Source organism: Sabethes cyaneus, chromosome 1, assembly GCF_943734655.1.
Source record: "Sabethes cyaneus chromosome 1, idSabCyanKW18_F2, whole genome shotgun sequence".
Taxonomy (NCBI): domain Eukaryota; kingdom Metazoa; phylum Arthropoda; class Insecta; order Diptera; family Culicidae; genus Sabethes; species Sabethes cyaneus.
Window position 1 is genome coordinate 52,935,133 of NC_071353.1, and position 25,047 is coordinate 52,960,179.

Sequence of the window (25,047 nt, forward strand, 5' to 3'; positions counted from 1 at the left end):
ACATGCCAACTTCCCTCGTCAACTTGGTATCACGATGAATGGCAGCAAGATTTATTTCTATGCGACAATCAGATAACGATTTGCTGTGCGATTGAACAGGTACTGCAGTACCGAAGTACCAATTTTTGTTTGATGTATTTATCCCAAGCTCAGATTTGTTGTCGATACATAGAATAAAAAGAACTGAGGAAGGATTTTAGTCAACTGAATATGTTGGTATTCAACAATGTGCAATCCGGCTTTCAATTCTGAATATGCAACTCAATTATTTTCAACACTGTAATATGAAACATTTACAAAATATGCAACAATAAATTTAAACAAGTCACAGTCGAGCATTCTTTGTGGTTTTCTTACTCTTCACAGTTCTAAGGATTTCTTTTTTTTTTAGTACAAGAAGCAAAATGAAAAATGTCGGGCATCTTTAAGTCATAGATTTCTTAGCCGAACCCTCGACGAAGGGACTGATTCTGGGGAAATCCTACCGACAGGAAATAACAACAAAGCGCTGAGCAACTTTGACGTTTCCCGTCTGTATGTGTGTGTTCCGCTAAGTAATTTCGTTCATGATCTGCTCTTCCACCGAATAGACGAAAGATAAAATTAGATTCTTCCATTCTTACTAATTCACGAAAAACTCGATTACCAAGCTGATGGTGGAGCGCTGCGAAGTTCAGTAACAAATAAAAACTTTTCTCGTGGTAGCGATTCATCCTTATTGTTCCTTCCGTAATTAATTTCCTATAAAAATTCAAACTCACCAGCTTGTTGGTTCAGAGCAATGTGTTATCATTATTTATAGCCTCGCCGGCCAGTTCGAGAGGCCTATAAGTGATGTAGCACATATCAAAGTTATATAGTTATAAATACGGTGCAGCTAAATTTCTACTGCTCACTATCTATCGTAAACAGACTCAATGCAGGCGTAATGGTTCGTAAGCTTACACAGATTGAGCACCAATTTTAAGCCGATCCAAAGCATATGGCACAAGGGATGCTTAATAGGGTTGAGGACAGACTATACTATCCCTTCTTCCGATAGCCACCAGCGGCGGCGGTCATCGGTGTGATGCTTTTTATTAACTTTCCACCTAACCGACCAACGCTCCAGACCCAGACAAATCAATTTTCCTGCTAACGGCTTCGTACTAAACTCACCCTTCTGACCTTCTCATACTTTCTGCATCAAACCATAATGATATTGGACAGCAAAGGCTATGATTATTTGGAAGCCAGTATTTAGGCCCAACCGTAACGACAGAGCATAATAAATGGCAGAAGCTAGCTGCTTCACGTTTCGCTTGACTGAGATAGGCTAGAATTCCGTATTTAGCCCTTCGCTTTTGCTGGGTAAACTGTGTGGCATCGAATAAAGAACCTAACGTAGTTAATATCGATAAATTAATCGAACGGTAAACCGATAAACCCTTCAGATTATTACCATTGGAACTCGCAAGGAATATCAACGAACTTGTGATAAGCTCAAGCCAGACTGCTTGTGTTCTTGGGGTAACTTTTCTTCCTGCAACGGGATTTCATCACTGGGCGCTGTTTAATTAATGAAATTCATGTGATGAAGGCAACGTCCTTAGATCAGGTTAATTTGTTCGACTATTTGTCGACAGTACTTGCTTGAAGCACTGGGGTGTTTGATTAAAATGGATTTGTTAGCAGTCCTCATCAAATACCGTAAGGTCCTTTGACACAGGATTATGTCTTTGTGTACTATACTGGGTAGTGTTTTGTTTTGTGAAAACGATACGAAATTGTGTGACTGAAATTAAAGACTTTAAGCATGAATAACTTCTTTATTTCACTGAATGGTTTTTAAAATTTACTTGCGGTACATGCTCTGAAACATTCCTAGAAAATTTGATACAGGAAGACAAGTTTAAATTTCCTAAATGCTCGTGCTCTGTATATCAGTTCTATTCGTTTCTTAGAGTTTGTAGTACCCCTAAGAGTTTCATCAGGCCACAATCATACTTCTTCTGATGATTGGTGACGATAGCGCATTTTCAAACATTTTTTGTGAGACTTGATAGCACTACAGCAAAGTATTGTTTATTGGTGGTTCGTTAATTGGGCGGTTCGTTAATTGGGTGTTCGCTAATTGGGCTATGTGACAACTTGAATGTCAAAATTGTATGGAATTTTCGAGTTTAGAAATTTCTAACAACTGTCAGCCGGCCCAATTAGCGAATCAGCTGGAGTGCAGTCATGGCCCAATTAACGAGTTCAGGCTGTAGTCAACTGTAGGTAACTGGCTTAAAACGAATGTTAACTGGTCATGCTCAAAGCATAAAATATTTGTCATTGTGTGCGTCCGTCGAACGGATTCTTGCAGTATGTGAATACAATCGGACGAAAGAAACCTTGTGGAGCTAAAGCTCAAATGACCCACAATTGTGTGTGACCCATGATTGTGGACTGACTGTATGTCAATTAAGTAATTCTCTTTTTCAATTACGAATGAGTGAAAATTAGAGTGACCCATGATTGTGGACTGACTGTATATGAGAATATTGATTTATTTATTTCGTCAAGCAAAAGTAGACTACATACAATATTACTTAATAGTATACATTGATTGCTTACATACAGAACAATACAATAATTGGCAAAGCTATGAGCATTCAAAATTTTTCATATTTTCGTGACGGTAACTAGAATCTAAATCTAAAACTAAAACTAGAATCTAAAACTAGAATGGCACCCGGCGACGTTCTCCTACGTCAAAAATTGCACTCTACTCTACTCTACTCTACTCTACTCTACTCTACTCTACTCTACTCTACTCTACTCTACTCTACTCTACTCTACTCTACTCTACTCTACTCTACTCTACTCTACTCTACTCTACTCTACTCTACTCTACTCTACTCTACTCTACTCTACTCTACTCTACTCTACTCTACTCTACTCTACTCTACTCTACTCTACTCTACTCTACTCTACTCTACTCTACTCTACTCTACTCTACTCTACTCTACTCTACTCTACTCTACTCTACTCTACTCTACTCTACTCTACTCTACTCTACTCTACTCTACTCTACTCTACTCTACTCTACTCTACTCTACTCTACTCTACTCTACTCTACTCTACTCTACTCTACTCTACTCTACTCTACTCTACTCTACTCTACTCTACTCTACTCTACTCTACTCTACTCTACTCTACTCTACTCTACTCTACTCTACTCTACTCTACTCTACTCTACTCTACTCTACTCTACTCTACTCTACTCTACTCTACTCTACTCTACTCTACTCTACTCTACTCTACTCTACTCTACTCTACTCTACTCTACTCTACTCTACTCTACTCTACTCTACTCTACTCTACTCTACTCTACTCTACTCTACTCTACTCTACTCTACTCTACTCTACTCTACTCTACTCTACTCTACTCTACTCTACTCTACTCTACTCTACTCTACTCTACTCTACTCTACTCTACTCTACTCTACTCTACTCTACTCTACTCTACTCTACTCTACTCTACTCTACTCTACTCTACTCTACTCTACTCTACTCTACTCTACTCTACTCTACTCTACTCTACTCTACTCTACTCTACTCTACTCTACTCTACTCTACTCTACTCTACTCTACTCTACTCTACTCTACTCTACTCTACTCTACTCTACTCTACTCTACTCTACTCTACTCTACTCTACTCTACTCTACTCTACTCTACTCTACTCTACTCTACTCTACTCTACTCTACTCTACTCTACTCTACTGTACTCTAGCTATTAAATTTATCGAATATTTATCGAATTTACAAACTGCATTGACTGATAGTTATCCGTTGCACATTTTACAGTTCAATAGCAATAAGGCCATTGCAAATTATTTTTATTTTAAGTTTTTGTCAATCGCCCAAGAAGGGGGCCCTCTTGGCTTGAAATTGGCTTGAAAGTTCGGGGAGCAAAAAAATAATTTGTATGATATATGTCAATTTTTGTTTATAAAATCAATTGCTGGTAGGCACTGCAGCCTAAAAAATTCGAAAAATGTGTGTACAAGTAGAGTTAACGCTTCTAACACAAAATAGAAAAGGAAATTCGAACAACGGAATTTCCGAAAATCGGTAGAAAATTTTTTCTATCACTTTTGTCTTCCTTTTCGTAGGATTTTGCATGAAAAATAATACCGTGTATGTAAAAAGAAAGAATTGATTTGGTTTTCACGTTTAAACTTTAAGTAAAAATGCTTAAAACGCATTTTTTTTTTTTGCTCGATTAAAAAAATCTCTTTGTTTTTTTGGAACATGAATAAAAAATCTGTGCCTAAATCTGCGCATTTTTCTAAGGAAAGCAATGCATGCAATCACTCTTGGTGTCTAGAACATGTCTAAAAGCAATTATTCTTTCCAATTACGCTGGGTAATTTGATCATTGCAAAGAATTTAGATCATAAATTTGTTGATTTTCTAGAACAGCGGTTCCCAAATGGGGTTTCGCGAACCCCCAGGGGTTCGCCAAAACTTTAGTTCGCTGCAGAATAGTATAGGGAAATCCGTCAGGGGGTACGCGAACCGAAAAAAGGTTGGGAACCGCTGTTCTAGAAGGATAATCTTAGCGTTGGTGCTAACGACGATGTTTTCTGCCATATAAAATACTTTTAGTTTCACGTTAAATTAGTTCGCTCTCAAATATTATGGCCCGTTTGTGAATAATGGCGTAATATTTAACAGACATTTATAAAAAAAATAACGCAATGATCATAGTTATGCACAATGTTAAAAAATACTTATATAAAGAAAAATGTGCAGAATTAGAAGCTGCGCAGAATTAGGGGTGGTCACGGTACGTGCTTTTCCATCATGTTCAACTGAAGCTGATAGATAATTATATTCTGAATTCAGATCCATTCCAAATGATCAATTCCTTCGAAAGATAGATTTCTGCGAAAGATATATCCCGTTAAACCTTCCACGTTTTTTTTTTTTTTTTTTGCTTGCGGAACGCACATTTTAACTTTATAAATTTTACTACCATACCTGTAATTTCCCAGTGAAAAAACAATAACTCAACTCGACACTGATGAAGCCGAAAATGCCCATCTGTCGAAAGTCGAAACAATAAAATAATTAACACAGTTTAACGGAAACAAAGTTTACAATTACAACTCATTCTTTCTTTATCTGTTTAAAGTGAAAATAAAATATCATGGCGAAATATAGGTAATATTGTTTGCTCTTTTTGTTAAGGAAGAATAAATGCTTAATGCGAAAAGGTAAATTCAGGCAAACTGAAAAATGCCAAATATTTATATTAGGCCAAAAATATAGACTTAGCGAAGGTGAGAGTCAAACTCGCAGCTCTCAATCTCTAGTCGAGTGTGTTGTTTAACCAATTACGTCACTAAGCCGTCTATACTCTGTGGTCTAATATCAAGATTTTGTTGACGCATGCCTGATTCTGTCAAAACAAAAATTATTTGCATTTTTTAAAGCATCCTGCTCCAAGAATAGCACCATAATAAAAAGGTAGCATTTTCACCATAGCATTCTTGAGCTTTTCACAGAGATTGAACCGATACCCATAACCGCCTCTTCAAACAGCCAATTCACCATCCCAACCAACGAAGTGGAAATGTCTTGACATCCACAGCTCTCTTGTATTGTACGGAGCGAAACTATTTCAGATCCTTTGTCCGTGCGATGCATTCAATGCACGTTTTACCACTGCAAAAGACAGTAAACTCACAATGGTGCATGTCATATATTCTGTAACTTTCACGAACCGAGTGACATCTAGTAATGACAAATCATTCTTACCGCCGGCCACCACCTCTTCCCGCACTGTGATGTGAGCGAAGAAGGAAAATCCTTGCAATCCAAGCCCGTGGGCTATGAGCCGGATATGAAGCAATAGAAAACTGCTTCTTATTACTATTGCGCGGATATTCTCCTTTCACCCTACCTATTAGCGCTCCTATGCTGAAAACTCATAAACGTCGCGTTGTTCTGTTTTTTTATAAATTAAGTAGGTCGACAATGGAAGAGAAAGCTCCTCCAATCACTCCTAATTAATGGGTAGTTAACAAATTTATGAATGTCGTTGGAAGCATTTTCATGTTCGTGCACAAAAAAATACACAATTTTTATTTGTACGTCGGATGATAAATGAAACAGCTTTGAGGAATTTCAGACTTTTTTGTGACGGTTGGAGGAACCCAAAATGAAGAACAGATAAACATAATTTATTGCTGCGAACATTCTTCCTCTATTCATTTTCTAAATAAATATTTATACGAAGAATTGTCCAATGAAAACGTTTCAGCATGCTCTGCTTTGGTTGACTACCTATTTAGACGACTCAAATGGTGAGCGACGGAATAATCTAATAAATAGCCATGTCAAGGATTTTCTAAGTGCTCCATCATCCTTACCTGGGCTGCACTGGATCGTAGGGATAGTAATCGGGAATAATTTGACACTGCTATCAGCTTTGCGCTGAGGAAAAAAGATTTCTTAGCATTATGGCGAACCGAGGCAATAAGGCAGCATTAAATTGAATCAAGGAATACCGAAGAAAGTTATTCAGTCAATGAACATTCTTCAGTCGGGCACGAACGAGCTTTGTGATTTTTAAATGCTTTACGATTAGGCAAAAATCATCTTTTCTTTCTCTCAAACAATGTATTTATATTTATGTGTACATGAGTACAAATTACAAATCATTTTTAAAATTCTACCTTATAAAATATTGTGCTATAAATGGTCGGTGTTAAATCAGACCGGATCAAGTCGCAAAATTTACAAAAATGAGTTAAAGACAGCAAGCGCTCAAGAATTTTCTAAGCTACATTTTACTCCAATCAGACTACATAAATGTTGCAAACTGCCAGAGTTATGAGATGATTTCGTACGATTGATAGCTATAAACCATGCAGAGCAGCAAACTTTGTACGCAGTTTTCTCGAAATCAGAGTTTTGTCACTTTAATTCGGTCTGACTTAACAACGACCAAATGTTATAAAACATTTTTGAGAATTCACCGAATTCAAACAAATGTTATATTAAAATATAGTAAACAATTCTTCCACTTTACTGCTTTACACACTTAAAAAATAGCACCGAGTTCGGCAAAATTTTACCGAAATCTTAACAGCCGAACGTGTGCTAAAAGGTTACAAACCAATCAATGTGTCACTTTTTTCATCATAGGTGTCTTATTTCGTCTATAACCAGAACCAGGCCTCTGACAGGACGCCATGTTTTCGTAGCAAGAATCGCAGTTCGCTCCTTAAATGCTTTGCACAAAGCTGAAACTAATACATGTGCACCTAAACTGTAGCTAGTGCGAGCACCACTCGAACAGTTTCTAATCCGGGCAGGATTTGCAATGGGCCCGAAAACCACAGGTACAGATGCCAGGCCCTTAGTTAAAATCTCGGCACGGAGTATACGAGATAACAATCATGACAAGTATCTAGAACGTAATTGCATCTAACGTTAGAGACACATTTAGGCGTTTTGGTTTGTGGCCCGGCTATCGCCGTTTTAGTGAATCTAGATTATCACAGCAAAAAAGTGTTATTCCGTCGATATTATAGCAAATACGGTTGAGTACCACCGATTCGTTCTCAATTAGACGCGAGGCGACGCACGCTGACTACTGCTAGTATAAAATATTGATATAAAAACAATGCAGCACCAAGAGTTTAAGAATTTGTTAAGTTACAACGGCTGGCTCTGGCTCTGGCTCTGGCTCAGGCTGTGACATTTCTATTCAAAGTATGCAATACAATTGGGCTCAAGCAACGTGTAAACGTTATTGCAGAACATTTTTTGGTCTTGGCCAACAACTTTATATCGTCAATGTAAATTAACATAAAAACATTCCCATTCACAGTAGGCAGCTCATTCATTAGTAGGAACACAAGTGATCCCAAATGACTATCTTGCGGTACACCTGGCGTTATAGTATAAAATTCGTAACATGCACTTTCTTTACTAACGTTTTTCTTTTTCGGGTCAAGTATCCATGGATCTATTAACGAGACATCAATGCCAGCGTGCGCTACCACGCTCAACACCGCCTGAATTTCTGCAACATCGAAGGCGTTTATCATGTCTCTATACACGTAATCAACTTGGTTACCCGTTTTCATCCATTCAGTGACACCCCAGATAACACAAGATCGAAATAAAAATTTCATATTAAGTCGTATGCATGTCAATTTTACATTGGAATTGCATAACGATTAGAATATGTCAAAGCGAAGTATATAATGAGTTGTTTTACAGTCGTGCGTGTCTCTATATACAACTTTTGGCTGACATTTAGTTATGACTTAATTGTATATTGAGGAGTATTAAGTTGCGTGTTCCAAAAACAGAATGCAAGAAAGAATTACAAATGATTGTCAAAATGTCTGTCCTAGGGTTTATTACTAATTTCCGTCGTAGTAAGGAAAGCGACTCTAATTTTCATCATTTATTAGGTGGATTTAATGAATACTCCAAAAGCTCTGCTGCTGATTTGACTCAAACACCATTACCTTCCGATCCGTGCCCTTTGAATTGACTAAAAAGCGATTAATAAAGCATTTGATTCAAATTACGCAACTGACTTTATATCTTAAATTCGTCGTACTGTTTTAAAATCCGTCCATCAAAATTTTTCAACGTCAGAACTAAAAATCACAATAATGTTTATGAAGCTAGCGCGCATGTATTTTTGTGTAGGACAGCATGACAAATGTTATTCTGCAAAATTTCTGCTGGTCATGCAAGTTTTCCCGGCTGCAGAATAACAACAATGCGTTGCGTGAGTTATTTTCATTTTATGAATGACGGAAATTCAAACGATTAGTCTAAATTTTCTTCTTCGTCGCACGAAAAAACGTTGGAAATTTGGCTGCTAGGCATTCTATAATGAAAAAAAAGCATTTAAATAGAGCTCAGCTCACTTTGATTTATCGCGTGTGAGAGGCAACAAACTAAAATATTAGGGAATAACTAATTTTGCATTGTGTGTCATAAAAATCGCTAATATTTTTAATAATTATTGTTGGTTAGGACGGGAATAGGCAATTACGACGAAGCAGCAACATACCCTATATTGCGTCCACTTTGGTACTTATATGTTCTTATGTGGTTTGAAATGCATAACTTTTTCGTGCGGATATGATTTCGTATCTCTCAGCTGCAAGCGAGATATACATACCAAATTGTTTGCTGGGACTTGTAGTGAACTCACCACTGATCGGCGCTTGAAGAATCCATGTAGAACTGACAATCAGATTCCTTTTTATTAATTGGGGTTAGCCGTGAGATTTTTCATGAGCTGGAAATGGAACAGCTTCTTGCTACTATTTAGTGATGAATAATTTGGTCAACGGATCGACCAGCGTATTGCAACACGATTTTAAAAGCTTGTTAAGAATCCCATCCGGCCCAGGAAGTTTGGCTGAATCAAGCGAAGGCAATCCACGCGTAATTTCCTCTGCGGGGAAAGTAATAGATTCCATTGTAGTATTTTCCTCGCAAGGATAATTTTCACTGTAAATCGGCAAAAAGTTAAGTCGGCAAAAGTTGAGCGGCGCTTTGCGGACTCAAAGATATCGCTGCATACTTGAACTAAAGCGGTTTGCTTCTGCTGTTCCTTTTGTCTTTACCAAATTTCCAAAAAATGTTATATTAATTTTCATACTATTGTGCACCTTTGATTGGTATGCTGTATATGCTTGACGGTGTACCTGTTAAAAAAAAGCATGCAGTCGTTTATTTTCGACGTGATCATGTTCATAATTGTTTTGGTTTTCAGGGATCAGTCCCGGTGTAGTGGTTAGCTTTCACGCGTCTCACGCCGAGAACCCGGGTTCAAATCCCAACCCCGGAGAAGTCACGAATGACCCAAGCAGTTAAAGTGACTAAAATCTAACGAAAAAAAATGTTTTGTTTCCATTCAACTCTGTCTAGGGTCAACTCGTCACCAATTTCCCAGATATTCAAAATCAAAAGTCACAAGTCGCCTCCGAACTGTTTCTGGTGCTGAAGACAACGATTTTCAACGCACTATCATACGTTGTTCTAGCAGAATTTATATTTATGTTAGGCCATTGCAAATCATTTTCAAAGTTTTTGTCTTTCGTTTTTATCTTTTTGTTCGTAGATTTTTGCATGAAAAATAACAACGTATTTATTAAAAGCAAGAATAGATGTGGTTTTCACGTTTAAATTTAAGTAAAAATGCCTAAAATCCATATATTTTTACTCGATTAAAAAATTCTCCTTGTCCACACCGGAGGGACAAAAACTTTTTTAAATATTTGTCATGGCCTTATTACTCCTGAAACGATGTGCGATCGTACGGTAACACTGTACGGTAACACTGCGACCGTTCGAAAACATTGATACACACAAAATGAAATTGTTCAAATTCAACAGACAGGTAGCAAAAAGAAAATTTAGAAGGTTCCCTTTGTAATTGAAGATTTTAAAATTTAACTAACATGCTTCTATTAATTTTCTGAAGGTTTCAAGCTGTCAGGTTGGTTTGATTTCAAGGTTTGACCAGTCGAATTTGCTGAGTTTCGCCGATTATAGGCACCTTTTACTGCAAGTATCGAGTAACAGTACTATTTGTGGTTTAACCTAAAAACTTGTTGAAAGTGTTCTAAAGTGTTTGAAGAATTTTGGAGAGAAGTCTGATGCGAAAAATGATTAATCTGATAAACTGGAAAATTTAGATATATTTTATTATATTTGAAGGAATTATTCCAAAATAAAAACCTTAGTCATGCCATTTTTTTCCTTTTTGATTAATATTTTTTGAAACGATGGTTCTACAATTGATGAAGGGACGGTAGGGAAAGAAATGAAAGTTTTTGGTGAAGGTGAGGAAGAGCGGAAAGGAAGGGGGGGGGGGGTATTGGTAGCTATGCTTGACAAGTAGTCATTTTGACTCCTACCTTTTGTCCAATACTGGAAGGTACATGAGTCGAACCAAGCTGTAATCTGAGATTACAACCGGATTCGAACCCACAACACCCGCCAGGGCATGTGGTTCGCTGGTACTTGTACTTTTGAACCATAGAGGCGCTGGACAAAAGGAGACCGCAAAATCCACTTCTCAAGGATAGCGACGCGTTAGGTTGGGTTATCGACACATATTGTGCCGCTTCCTACATCAATTGCAGATTACCACCGAGCGAGGTTCGAATCCGGTTGTAATCTCAGATTACAGCTTGGTTCGACTCATGTACCTTCCAGTATTGGACAAAAGGTAGGAGTCAAAATGACTACTTGTCAAGCATAGCTACCAATACCCCCCCCCCCCCCTTCCTTTCCGCTCTTCCTCACCTTCACCAAAAATTTTCATTTCTTTCCCTACCGTCCCTTCATCAATTGTAGAACCATCCTTTCAAAAAATATTAATATGTATGTATGACCACATTTCAAGGTCAAGACTAAAAACTTGAGATTAGTCTATTACACAGGAACGGGGCCTTCCCTCGAAAACCCGCGCTGAGAAACGCGGCTAACCAGGGCTGTCATTCGCTCACACTATGCGCCCAATGTTCCAATATTATGCCTTGTCGCGCAGAGCGATTCGGCAACACACCTCTACAGCTAATATGCACACAGCGTACGAGCGAAAGCGGAGTGGGAGCGAACGACAGCACTCGGTGAAAATCGCCCAGTGAGTGACAAACAGCACTTGGTGCTGCCCTTTGCCACACTCCGTGCGGAATTGCGCAAAAAAATTGTTTTGTATTTACAAATTTTCTGCCCTTTTAAAAGTGAAAATACACGCTGCACTGAACAACTAATATGGTCTATGTTAAGTTAGTACGGATCAGGCACTGCAACAGTAAAAATGTTTTTTTCAATCACACCACTTCAACTGACCCAGCGCAGGGTGTACAATCCAGCCGCGCAGAGTGCGGCTCTTGGTGTGGTAAAGCACGCAGCAAATTTATCACTCTGCGTTTGCGACTGCCTTTTGTTGGTGCGCGTAAAACACGAAAGAGCGTGTTTAGCAAAAGAGACACTGAAGGGAATTTGTGGGCGAACACATACCGCATGGCGAGTGTTGTGTTGTTTAAGAATGTGTGTCTTTTGGTCTGCGCTGCGGTTTATGCCACCTCTGCGGCTAACACAAGCTGACAGACGAACAACGTCACGTGCAGTACCTTGCAAGTCGTAAGGGCCGGCATAGTGTCGTCGTCATGAAAGTAAACAGTAGTTACCGTGAACGTACCATATTCTGCGCATTTTTCTTTATATATGTATTTTTCAACATTGTGCATAACTATGGCCATTGTGTTATTTTTTTATAAATCTCTGTTGAATATTACGCCATTATTCACAAAAGGGCCATAATATTTGACAGCGAAATAAATTAAAGTGAAACTGAAAGTATTTTTTTATATGTCAGAAAACAACGTCGTTAGCGCCAACGCTAAAACTGTCCTTCTAGAAAATTAACAAAATAATGATCGAAATTCTTTGCAATGATCAAATTACCCAGCATAATTAGAAAGAATAATTAGTTTTAGTCATGTTTTAGGCAAAAAGAGTGATTGCATGCCTTGTTTTCGTTGGAAAAATGCGGTGCAGTAGTGCGCAGATTTAGGCACAGATTTTTTATTCATGTTCCAAATTCTGCGCAGTAATGTATCCTATGAAGAAATCGCGAAAAAATACGCAACTTCTCCCAAATGGCTGAGGTATAGAGGCATAGAAATTCAAGTTGGAATCCTGTGTTACAGCTCGGGGTCCGAACCTACGAACGCCCATTCATGGAACCATGTCTTCTGATTTTTTTGACAGTCGAACTTCATTGAGCTGTCAGGGAGTGGGGAAGTGGTTTCTATATGAAAACACAATTGTTAATATTAGTCTAAAGTATAATGTTCAGTATTGAGAAAACCCGAATGAACTCGACCTTCACGTTATCGACAATAAAATATTTAAAATAAGCCAATCCAAATGATAATAATGTTCCTGTGCCATCTGGACAGCACAAGAAGGCCAGATCATGGATTTAATCATGGTAATGGCTAATGTCGGATTTTTGATATGCTTTCAGCGTATAAAGACATAAACTACATGGTATGAATGTTTATTGTTACTTTTTAGGTGCGCAGAATTAGGAACAAACATGCGCAGAATTAGGAACATGGGCAAGAGAGTGCGCAGAATTAGGCACCGTGGATAAGTTTACAAAACGAAAGATATACTCAATTGTTGGTCGACTTTTAATTCCCATGTTTTTTACCATATATTATAGACCGTAGCACTACATGTTGCTGCTATCAACGTTATCAATTTAACTCTAGAATACTTATAATAGCGGAGGAATCATAAAAATGTCTTAACTGCGCAGAATATGGTACGTTCACGGTAGATTAAAACTTCTCGCTCGGTGGTAATCTGCAATTGATGTAGGAAGCGGCACAATATGTGTCGATAACCCAACCTAACGCGTCGCTATCCTTGAGAAGTGGATTTTGCGGTCTCCTTTTGTCCAGCGCCTCTATGGTTCAAAGGTACAAGTACCAGCGAACCACATGCCCTGGCGGGTGTTGTGGGTTCGAATCCGGTTGTAATCTCAGATTACAGCTTGGTTCGACTCATGTACCTTCCAGTATTGGACAAAAGGTAGGAGTCAAAATGACTACTTGTCAAGCATAGCTACCAATACCCCCCCCCCCCCTTCCTTTCCGCTCTTCCCCACCTTCACCAAAAATTTTCATTTCTTTTCCTACCGTCCCTTCATCAATTGTAGAACCATCGTTTCAAAAAATATTAATATATATGTATGACCACATTTCAAGGTCAAGACTAAAAACTTGAGATTAGTCTATTCCTTTTTGATATTAGTTAAGCTAATGATTTATTAAAATGTTTATTGTTATTCATATTGAAAATTTTGGAATACTTTCAGTAGGTGGAAAGCTTTGTTTAATTCCCCATCCCAACCAAACAAAAGAAATAACTCCTGCAAATTTAGACAACTTTATTTGTCTATTTTCCCCTTTAACGATTTTAAAGTGTGGGCGTTTTATTTTTATTAGAAACACAATTCGTGCAGGTTAGGTTCAAATGTGCTGTGAGCGTTTAGAAGTTTGCTAGAAGTTAAAACTCCTTCGGATCCCCGTCGGCATTGCTTTTTGTGCTGGGTGGGAATTTATAGGTTGCTGCCAGACAGGCACTGAACAGTGATGGCATTTTGTCGGGCGAAGATGCTGCTCAAAGGGAAACTCTACTCCCCACAATTCTTTTCTCAATTGATTACCGCCACCGCTGGGAATGAGCTTATCATTATTTATTCACACCAGACTGAGCTGGGCTAGTGGAAGCGAGAAATTGATTCACGTTGTCTAGTTGGAACGACTGCAAGCTCAACTTTTAACGTGGTTTTATTTCACCTCGAGTCAGGCTTGACTAATAGAATTTCAAAGGGATGGAATATTCTGCAACTAGCTTTATATTTTTACACAGTGAAGCATTACATCATTCTGATCACTGATATTGACTTATGAAAGCCTTTTCAAAAGTAAGCCCTTGGCTGGACTCGAAGGTACGATTACTAGTCTCAAAAGCCAGATGTCATATTAACGAGTTCCATCTAAGGACTTTCAACAAGTTTGTAGCACTAGCAATTCGCGCAAAGAATCGACTGCGAGGGCTGTCCAAACAGAAGTCCATGTTCTGAAATCGGATTGTCATGCTAAAGCTTTCTTGTTTTCCTTTCTTTTAATGAAAATTGTAACGTAATGGATGAACCGTAAATTTGCGAAAGGAGAAGGGCTCCTTTTGGCAGAAAACCAGAAATAATTTAAGCATTCATTCATTTCAGCACTACCATCTGTGTCTTCTCACAACACCATTAGTTTCCTGCTGAATTTGCATGGACATAAGCATTCTAGGATTGAGCTTGCTGTCACGCTGCAATATTGAAATACACTGAGGGAACTTCTCTTCTCCAGCCTGTTTATTCTAAGTTAACGCGGCAAAGAAAGCAATCTCGATAATTATTTCTTCGGAAGTTCTTACTTTGTTTACCCTGCCCTTATTTATGGATGATAACCTTATAATTACAGACAGATTATTGTTTGTGTATTGAAATAAAAAGTGAGATCTGGTCCGATTGGCAATCACGTTCAGTGCTTGTGAGTATTGCATACTGTCAGCCATACTTATAAACCCAGTCGCAAAGAAATAATCTAATTAAAGTTTTCTTTCAACACAGAGATTTTCAAAAGCTATCCCAAGCCTTAATAAACAAAAAATTTGAATTATGATCTGCTTGATTGGTGAGCCAGTACCCTCATCCAGTGTAGAAATTCATTAAGTATCCACTCTTTTCCAGCATTTTCACAAATTATATTATTACAAATTTAAAATTTCAAACTTTGACAAAGATTTGAGTCAAACCTCTCGAGCTAATTCTCATAAATTATGCTGATTTATTCTCTCATCATTATTTCAGGCATGCCACAGGAGGTTTACGGCACCTGGTACCCGTACGCATATCCCTTCAACCAGGTGGCGTGCATCATCACCGGTCTGCTCTCGGAGACTGCCACCAACGCAACAGTGCTGACTATAACGTCGTTCACCGTCGAGCGGTACATTGCCATTTGCCACCCCTTTCGGTAAGCTGATTAACGTTTCCCGCATTATTCGCCTCCCTCCCACAGCAAGCCTAAATGAATTTTATTAGTACCGACTCGCAGCAATGCAACCACGAATAATGAGCCATGACGTTTTTCCCACTTTTAAACACCTCCAACAGGTCACATACAATGTCGAAACTATCGCGGGCAATTAAATTTGTTATCGCCATCTGGATAGTGGCTTTCGGACTGGCCACTCCACAGGCCCTGCAGTTCGGGGTGGTAGAACATGGAAAGTCACGACTCTGCACGGTGAGTTAACGTGAGAACTAATCCAAACTGTCCGAAATTATTTTAGGTATTAAATAAGTCGTAATGACTGTTTACAACTATTTCGTTTCCTTCTTTAACTTTTTCATAGCAAATTCCACGTAGAACATCGTCTGAAAATCGGAAACGATTGCAATCGTTGTGTTGAAATATTTTTATTAGATTTACCAACGTTTACTCGCTGACATTTTTATTAATGTCCCCTGCGGCGAATTAGTCCCACCAGAGTGCGAACCGACTGGCAGTCTGGTTGATTGAATAAACCCAACAATATTGAGTGGTAACCAGCATGGCACAACACTGCGGTACAAGGACGCCACTGACTGGGAAAGTTGCGTAATTACTACTGAGTAATTTTTATTGCATAGCGAAGAAGCATATACAATCAAGCACCCAATCGTCGCTTCTAGCGGAATAATCCAGCAGTAAAATTAGTTTGCAACTTCAGACTAATAATCTGCTGAAAATAAATGACATCTGCAAACAGCCAATCAACGATTTCCAATAATCTAGTTAGGATACTCAATCAGAATAATGCAGCAGAATACGTTTAAGTTTATATCTCATTTTGTTAGAGCGTTCAAACAATATAAAAAGATTTAACAACATAAAAACATTTACCTGGCGACTCTATTCGTACCTATCGTGTACCCTCGTTGGTTTGATTGTTTCGAATTGGCTGATATGCCACGAACATAAAATTGCGAAAAATGCAATTTTATCACTTTTGTGTGTTAAAGAGGTTTTATGCGGTAACGGCAACCTGTTTAATGTGCATATTACCCGTCATACATGCTGGAGCCATGCCGTTGAAATGAGACAACGATACCTGTGGCCAAATTCCCTCCGGGGAACTTTTTTAACACAGTAGAGTAGGGCGGGGCATAAGTGCCGTGTTTGAAGTTGTCATCAATTTTCGTGAGATATTCAGAAGGACAACAACAAAATATATTTTGTAGTGATACAGTAACTCAATACTTTCACATTCAGCTATAAATCATCTGGAATAATAGTATTATGCATAATAAATTCTTCATTCTTCTGATCGAGTGCCGATTCGCACTTTTACCCCATTAGCGGGGCAAAAGTGCGAATACCGCGGGACAAGAGTGCGAAGCTCGAATCCATGAAATTAGCACAGCAGTAGCTAACAAAACCATATTATCTTCAATCTGCGGTATGTTTCGGTAAGGAATATTCTCAATTTGCACCTTTTCCATTTTGTGCTGGTGTATCAGCCTCCGTCAGATCGAAACTTTTTCAAACGTTTGTTTTTTGTTTCATGAGCGGAAAAACATTGTTTTCCTTTGGCCAACATTTGTAGAGCACACAGTTTTCTGCAGATTTTTCATTTCTAGTATCTGTAATATAGTGCCTAAAGCTGTATATACCTCGTCCATGAATCGTACTTTTGCCCCGTCCGCAAATCGCACTTTTACCCCGCTAGGCGCTTGACGGGGTTTGGTTAAATTATGGAAAAGCAAAACAAATTTTGTAAATTCTTTTCACCGTATTTTCAAAACAGATATGTGAGTAATGTAAAACGCGGCTACAAATTTTCAACAAGTAATATCCGCCTGCTGATACCGTATTTGCCGCGTTTGCCGCGTAACGAAAAATTACATCAAATCCACCCTACACACTTAATAAAAAGTGCCGAAGTCAGCAAAATTTTGCCGAGATTTGGACAACCGAGCGTTCGGTAAATTTTTTTATGATGCCAAACGTTAGTAAAGATCCGTAAACGTCGATTTGCAAAACTGAAATTTTTACCGAACGCCCGGCTGTCCAAATCTCGGCAAATTTTGCTGAGTTTTTAAAGTGTGTAAAATAACATTTCCACATAACTCAGCAGCTATGCTTCGTAAGCAACCAAAGTTTACGTTAGATTTAAGCCGTCAAAGTAGTCACCCATCCATGCCAATGTAGTCCATTTACCCGGAATCTGCACCGATAAATCATTGAATCGCACTTTTACCCCTCCTTACTCTAGCCATTTTTTTTTTTTTTTTTTTTTTTTTCATTTATATACACAAGGCGAGTTGACAATCCAGGGAAAAATTTGGCTAACGTGCATACGTTGTCAATTATTTTATGCTGGTGAGTCTTCAAAATGGTTTTAAACTATTTAAAACAGTACGGAAGTACGAATGAGGACGAACTGGACGATGAAACATGTAGGGAAACTGTGGGTAAGACGAACAGGGTGGGTAAGACGGACAGGTGGTTGATTCTACCAGTTAAGCATTAAAATTCGTAAATGTTTTGATGGGCATCCAACCATCTTCCTATCTCATGATGTCTGAACGTTTCCATCATCATTTAAAACTTTCCAATTTTGATAAAGTACAAAAAAACTAAAAATTTGACAAGATTCTGCGTTTGGATGTAACTTTTTTTCCATCGGAATTAAGATTTTTGAGTGGTTTAGTTCCAAAATGTTGCCCATAGCATGAAGAATTTCGATATAATACCTTTTCAAGTAACGTCTCCATTCAAATAATACGTAATTTCATTTGCGTATGAAAAATTGTGAACGCTTTAAAAAAATGTATAATGATGGGGTGAAATGGACAACTGCTAGTGTGGGTAAGATGGTCAGTGAACATATTATGTTAAAATTGTTGATTTTGCTTCTTAGTGATATCTCATGCATATAAATGAAAATTTAACCGGCAAACGTGAACTTCAAACAAATCAGTAGCGGCCAGGCATGAAACAGTTTTTGGAATGCTTGTTCATATTGCCGCTGCCAAACAACTTTCTATTGGCTGCCTCTAGTGGGAGGGGGTGGACTGCCCCCCTCATTTTTCGCACGCTACACCACCATATTTTACGTATTCAATTTGTTAAGGGTTAAAAATAATAATATGCGCTCAGTTGGGGCGATTCATAATACCTGTCCATCTTACCCCCACACATTGTCCGTTTCACCCGCAGCACTAAAAAAGTTCACTTTTTCGGACCATTTTTAAAACTCAAAATACACATTGAAAAACATTTTTTGTTAAATATTTTACTAGCTCCTTTTGAAAACAATATGTTGAACTGAAGTAAACTGTATTTAGGTTTTATAAATCATAAGTTCTCTGTATTATATTAGCTGTTCTTCTTAACCTGTTCGTCTTACCCACAGTTCCCCTAATCCGTGCACCCCGAACAAATTGCCAACATAGCGTGAGGTTCAAGCGCTTAAAACTAGAAGGTAAAAGCAGCTTCATCATGCCGTCGTTAATGGGAGCTGCAAATCCTGCCGCGAAGGCTGTTGTAAAAAAAACAAGATTCGATCCGAAAAGTTAGCGATTGCTAGCCTTACGCCTGAAACCACAACACCATATGATCAGTTTGAATGTGTGATGGAAAATGCGAAATAAAAGCACATCGGTTGCTGTGCATGCGGTTTGATATCGGTGGCGGCGGCGGCGTGCATCGGCGTGCGAGTATTTTACACCGTTAAAATACCGCATTTCATATTAGTTTAAACAAAATCTTTTTTAAAACCGAAATAAAGTTGACAAGTAAAACAAATCTTAATAATACTTATTTCGGACCTGAATGAATAAACCTATTTAAAAGGTCGCTAATAAAATGAAAAAAATATGCTTATTTTGTGAATGATTTTTAATGACACTTTAATCTATGAATTATTGTTTATTTGCATGTTTGTGAATACGCAATATGGTAGGGACGGGTACGTAAAAGGCAGGGAAGGTTGGGGTATGCACCCCATCTTTCGATTTTATGCCATACATATGAGCGTTCGATTGCTATAGATCGAATTTAAAATTTAAGTTTTCTGCCTATGTGTTTTTTTAATTAAGGGATATTACATGCATTGCATATAACAGACAGCGCCTAAAACTTTACGGGTGAAATCGGCAATATTGCAAATCGAGCGAGTAGTAAAGTATGCCCAGTCTCATGCGAGCGAGTATAAGCAGCTTCCAACGTTTATGCAACTGACGCAAGCGCACGATAAACAACCGCCGATGCTGCGTGCATACATCCTACTACCTGCCTCAAAATGTCTTTCTGTACAGCCCACTCACAAAGCCAGCAACCTGTGCGGGCTAGCGTCATACTGGGATATATGGATACATATTTTGCATTTTTTTTTCTTTTTTATTCACCTTACGCCGTCACTTACACACGCGTATAAGATAGCGAGCCCTCGCGAGTGATCGGTGTCAGTTGCTCAGATTGCAATTACGAGCGAAGGTGGCAACCGTGGCCGTTAGTGGAATACACACTTGCAAAAACTTGTCGCAGGGCATGAAAAAATAAGAGCGAGAGTCCCAAGGAAATGCTCATACCGGCATGTTCGTTAGAACAAAAACGCGCGTATAAGAAAATTAGACCCCACGAGTGCCGGCTTGCAACACTGGAAATCAGTATCAGGGTAAGACCGGCACCTAATTTTGTCAGTCAGTTTACAGGCTCGACAAAACTCAAATCATATACTTGAGTCTCAATGACCGAGTAAGTTCCGTATCCACCGAGAAAGTGACCAGTCCGTTGACTTCAAAACGCATGATGGGTTATGCGACCTCAAGTTACACCAAGATTACAACAATTAATTCAATAGAAGTTTATCTACAATAAAGCTGGGATAACATTGGCTAGATCTAAACATGTCCCAGATACTTTTGAAGAAATGGTTTGGTGACCGGACAATCTATATCTATAAAAATGGATTTCTGTCTGTCTGTCAGGATGTTCCTTATAAAATCGAAAACTACTGAACCGATCGGCGAGAAAATTTGCATGAAGGGGTTTTTGGGGCCGGGGAAGATTCTTATGATGGTAAGAGACCCCTCCCCAAATCGAGCAAATCTAATCAAATTTGGCATGTGGGAATTTTTAGAGGCAGGATTTTTTTCTATAGTGAATTGAGACCCTTAACCTCTTTAGGAAGGGAATTATGACCCCTTTTAAAAGGGGGGGGGTTTTTCTATACAAATGAAATACAAATTTCCTTATAACCCGAGAACTAAGCAATCAAATGGAACCAAATTTGGCATATGGGGGCTTTTGGAGGCAAGGATATTTTTCTATGATGAATTTGGACCCCTCCCTTTTTTGGAGGAGGGCTCCCCTACAAATGAAATACAAATTACCTCATAACTCTAGAACTAAACAAGGAAATGGAACCAAATTTGGCATGTGGGGGTTTTTGAAGGCATGAATTTATTTTATGATGGTTTGAGACCCTTCACCCCTGTGGTAGTGGGGGCGGACTCTCAAATAAATGAAACAGAAATTTTTGCGTAACTTAAAAACTAATCATATCTAGTTAGTTAAATAAGTTTTATGTCTGTGCGATGTTTTTTATGTCGAAGATTAATTAATTTAATTAAATAATCGAACTCGAGAAATTTTAGACTCTTCCATAAAACATTAGTCAATAATAAGACCACTAGAAACTACCTATAGTAACACTAGATGATTCAGGGCGAGACGGTCGCAGGCCGCGAGTGTTGTCAGCGAAATGCCGTCGGAAGCGCCGGCACTGCGGGGGTAGCCCTCAGCCCTCTTTTGTCAACCCCCCCCCCCCCCCCCCCACCGAAAAAAGGTTGGGAACCGCTGACGTAGCTAATTATGCGTTGGTTTGCTCTATGGAAATCCCTTTAATGGAAACGAAACAAAGGTCTTTTTTACCATATATTCCTGTTCGGTGAAACCCCCCTTTTTTTCAAAGTCACTTGCACAACTGCAATCGGTTTAAGGTGAAATTAGTCGTCATCGATTCTGCAAATTTCAAAAGCATTTTTTTATATATATTCGCTGTGTTCAGGTTGACAAGAAGAATGCAGTGAATACCTACATTTCTATAAACAGAACCCCACTTTTGGACCTGAAAACAGCTTCCGAAATTGGGCTCTCCGACAAAAAGTTAATGACTGTTAGTTTCCCGTTAAATGCAAGAGAAACGCAAACCCTTTTACTTAGCCCCTAGTTAGGGTTCCCCTTTTTGGCAACCTCCCAGTGCTGATTCTTTTATATCAAGGAACATGTGTGCCAAGTTTGGTGGAGAACGGACAAGGCGTTCTAAAGTTATGGTGGAACATACAAACATATTCACGCCCACTTTTATATAGGGTATGTTGCTGCTTCGTCGTAATTGCCCATTTCCGTCCTATCCAACACAAATTATAAAAAATATCAGCATTTTTGTGACACACAATGCAAAACTAGTTATTCCCTAATATTTTAGTTTGTTGTCTATCATGCACGATCAATCAATGTGAGCTAAGATCTATTTAAAAGCTTTTTATCATTAAAGAAGTCTTACCATCCAAATTTCCTACGTTTATTCGTGCGACGTAGAAGAAAATGTTGACTAATCGTTTTAATTTCCGTCATTCATAAATGAAAATAACACACGCAAGGCATTTTTGTTATTCTACAGCCAGAAAAACTTGCCTGACCTGCAGAAATTTTGCAGAATAACATTTGTCATGCCGTCCTACACAAATACATGCACGTATCAGCTTCATAAACATTGTTGTGATTTTTAGTTCGGACGATGAAAAATTTTGATGGACGGATTTTAAAACGGTACGACGAATTTAAGAAATAAAGTCAGTTGCGAAATTTCAATAATATGCTTTAATAATCGCTATTCAGTGATTTCAAAGTTCACAGATCGGAAGGTAAGTGTGTTTTAATCAAATCAGCACAAGAATTTTTGGAGTATTCATTAAATCCATCCAACAAATGATGAAAATTAGCACTACAGGAGGCCAACCGTAGTTCAGTTATTGCTCCGCCCCAAATCGCCCTAAATGGTGTCCCATTCACTGGCCAGACAGACATTTTTAACCGCCTATGCTCCGGATGGTAATCAGTCCAAAAGGATTCATAACGTACAAAGGTCGCGCAACTGCCAGTAATTTGCATGTGAATACGGGGGATATTTCTGGCTGGCGAAACTGGCTAACGTGTGAATATATTCAGAAGGTTCGTTTTCTATTACAATAGTACATTATAATAACGATAAGTGCAATGTCATTTTCTTCACAGGCTCTTTTTTTAAGGAGCTGATTTTAATAGGCGATGTTGATCTGATTTGCTTCAGACGTACGAGGAAATAACCAGTATTGGCAATACTGTTAAATGTTTATTCTTAGTATTCAAACACCATGCAGACCAGAACAAAACAACGTTGGTCTGAAACTTCAGTAAATGTTAATTTTCTGCATGAAATATTTAGCTTGTGCTTTGATAATACTTCTCCTTAACGTCTCATAATTTCAAGTTATAGCAAAAAGTAAAATTTAGATTTCATTTTTTAGCAATCAGTCAAAATCCGCCTGAGTACTAAGAATATTAAACCAGCGCAATTTTTCAAATAAATCAACTTAACCGGTGAAGCTTACTCGTTTATGCTAAAATCGAATACGAAGGGTGTTTTTGGGTTTCATTGCGTTCATAAATCCTATAATCAGCCGGTTCATATTTCATACTTCCGTATTTGGATACCGGCATCCGGCATGAATCTTGACGAAGCATGAGCTATTTACCTTTTTCGAGGTGTTTTCATTTTATTATCAACTCGATCAAGGCTGAGAGGAATTATCTTCATTCCGCTGTCGACTGTTTCAGGTTTCTCTGTTGGCAAAAGGCAAATAGATTCTGTGCTTACCAGTTTTGTTTTTGCAACTATTAAATAAACAGGTCTACCTTATATTTTTCCAACTGAAAAGCCGAAAACGATGCTTCCCTTACAAAAGACGAAACATTAAATTATTATCTTTTAGTCAATGAGTTACAGTATTTACAAAACTTTTTTCATTGAAGCAAAATCAGCTGTACTGCTCGTTAAAATTCACAGTGTCACAGTGAAAAACCCAATCCCAAATCAGGTCACGGTTGGGCCAACAACGGGTTTCATATCGACACTACGTGCTTTGGTTATATCGCAGGAAGCATAATTTAAAAGAAAGGTTAAAAATCGTTATATAACCGCGCCTTCTAAATTAGTGCCCACAATTTATTCTATGAAAAAAAAGACTGGGAACCAACTGCCACAAAGTCTGCAAAGTAATGAAAACTGCCTAGGCGCAGTCACGCTTTAGTCATTTATTAGTGTTTTTATTGATGTCACTTTCCGCTCACCTCAACTTTGATTTCGTCATTTCAACACCTATTAAAACAAACTTCGAACTCGTTTTCCGGCTAGGAGTAATTAAAGATGAAATCGTTTCGATTATTACTCCTGTAATGTCAACAATTTACGGGTAATTTACGTAATTAATCGCAATAAACAGTTTATTTCGACTAATTTGGTTAGGTACACTTCCGTTTCACACGCTTCGTCTGGAAAATTTTCTGGCATGAAGCGGATACAAACTAAATTGGATACAAAAAGCGACAAAAGTTTACCCATTTCCTGAATAACTAATAGCAATTGTCGCAGTCGTCAAGTAAACTACTACTAACGCTTTAATGTGCAACAAAGGAGCAACTTCATTCCAATCATAATCCGTGTCGATTTCGAACGAAACCCATTTTCGCTGGTAACATGTGCCACGGCTTCCAAAGTGGGTTTCCTCTGCCAAAAATTCAAACATTCCCACAAAAGTGGAATATCTATTTGCGCAACAAAATATCCGTGAAGCTCTAGCAAACAAAATGAAAGAGGGTAAAAAATGACTGCCACTGTTGCACACAAAAGTCGCTCGCCATTGCGATGGGGCACCAAGGGGACACACTGACTAGTATTTACCACGGTTTACTTTTATTCTTTTTATTTTAAAATTTAAAAATCAATCCAATAAAATGCGTCTATTAATTTAAAAGTGAGCCCTGGCTGACTGGCGAGTATAAACTATTATAGGTAGTGGACGGCCAAAATGGAAACTAATTTAAACGTCAAAGGTAGAGCCAATTGCTCCTTTCAATTTGAAGTCAAAAAGCATGTTATTTTCATATATGTATCCATTTTCAATAACTGCTAATGAATGTGATCTATAAAAGCTTTTTTTCTTATTTTGATTATAGTCTCTTTAACAGCTTGGGTCATTCGTGACTTCTGCGGGGTTGGGACTTGAACCCGAGTCCTGGGAGTGAGAGGCGTGAATGCTAACCACTACACCGGGATTGATCCTCCTACAAAAGCTTGCA

General features: G+C 38.4%; 1 protein-coding gene across 1 annotated transcript in view; it reads left to right on the forward strand.

Annotated features, from left to right (window-relative positions):
- LOC128745693 (pyrokinin-1 receptor-like) overlaps window positions 1-25,047 on the forward strand; it is a 93,110-nt gene that overhangs the window by 11,073 nt on the left and 56,990 nt on the right. The window contains exons 2-3 of the mRNA XM_053842772.1: window positions 15,465-15,630; window positions 15,771-15,903. Of these exons, the coding sequence (XP_053698747.1) occupies window positions 15,465-15,630; window positions 15,771-15,903 (299 nt within the window). The remainder of the gene's footprint in view (window positions 1-15,464; window positions 15,631-15,770; window positions 15,904-25,047) is intronic.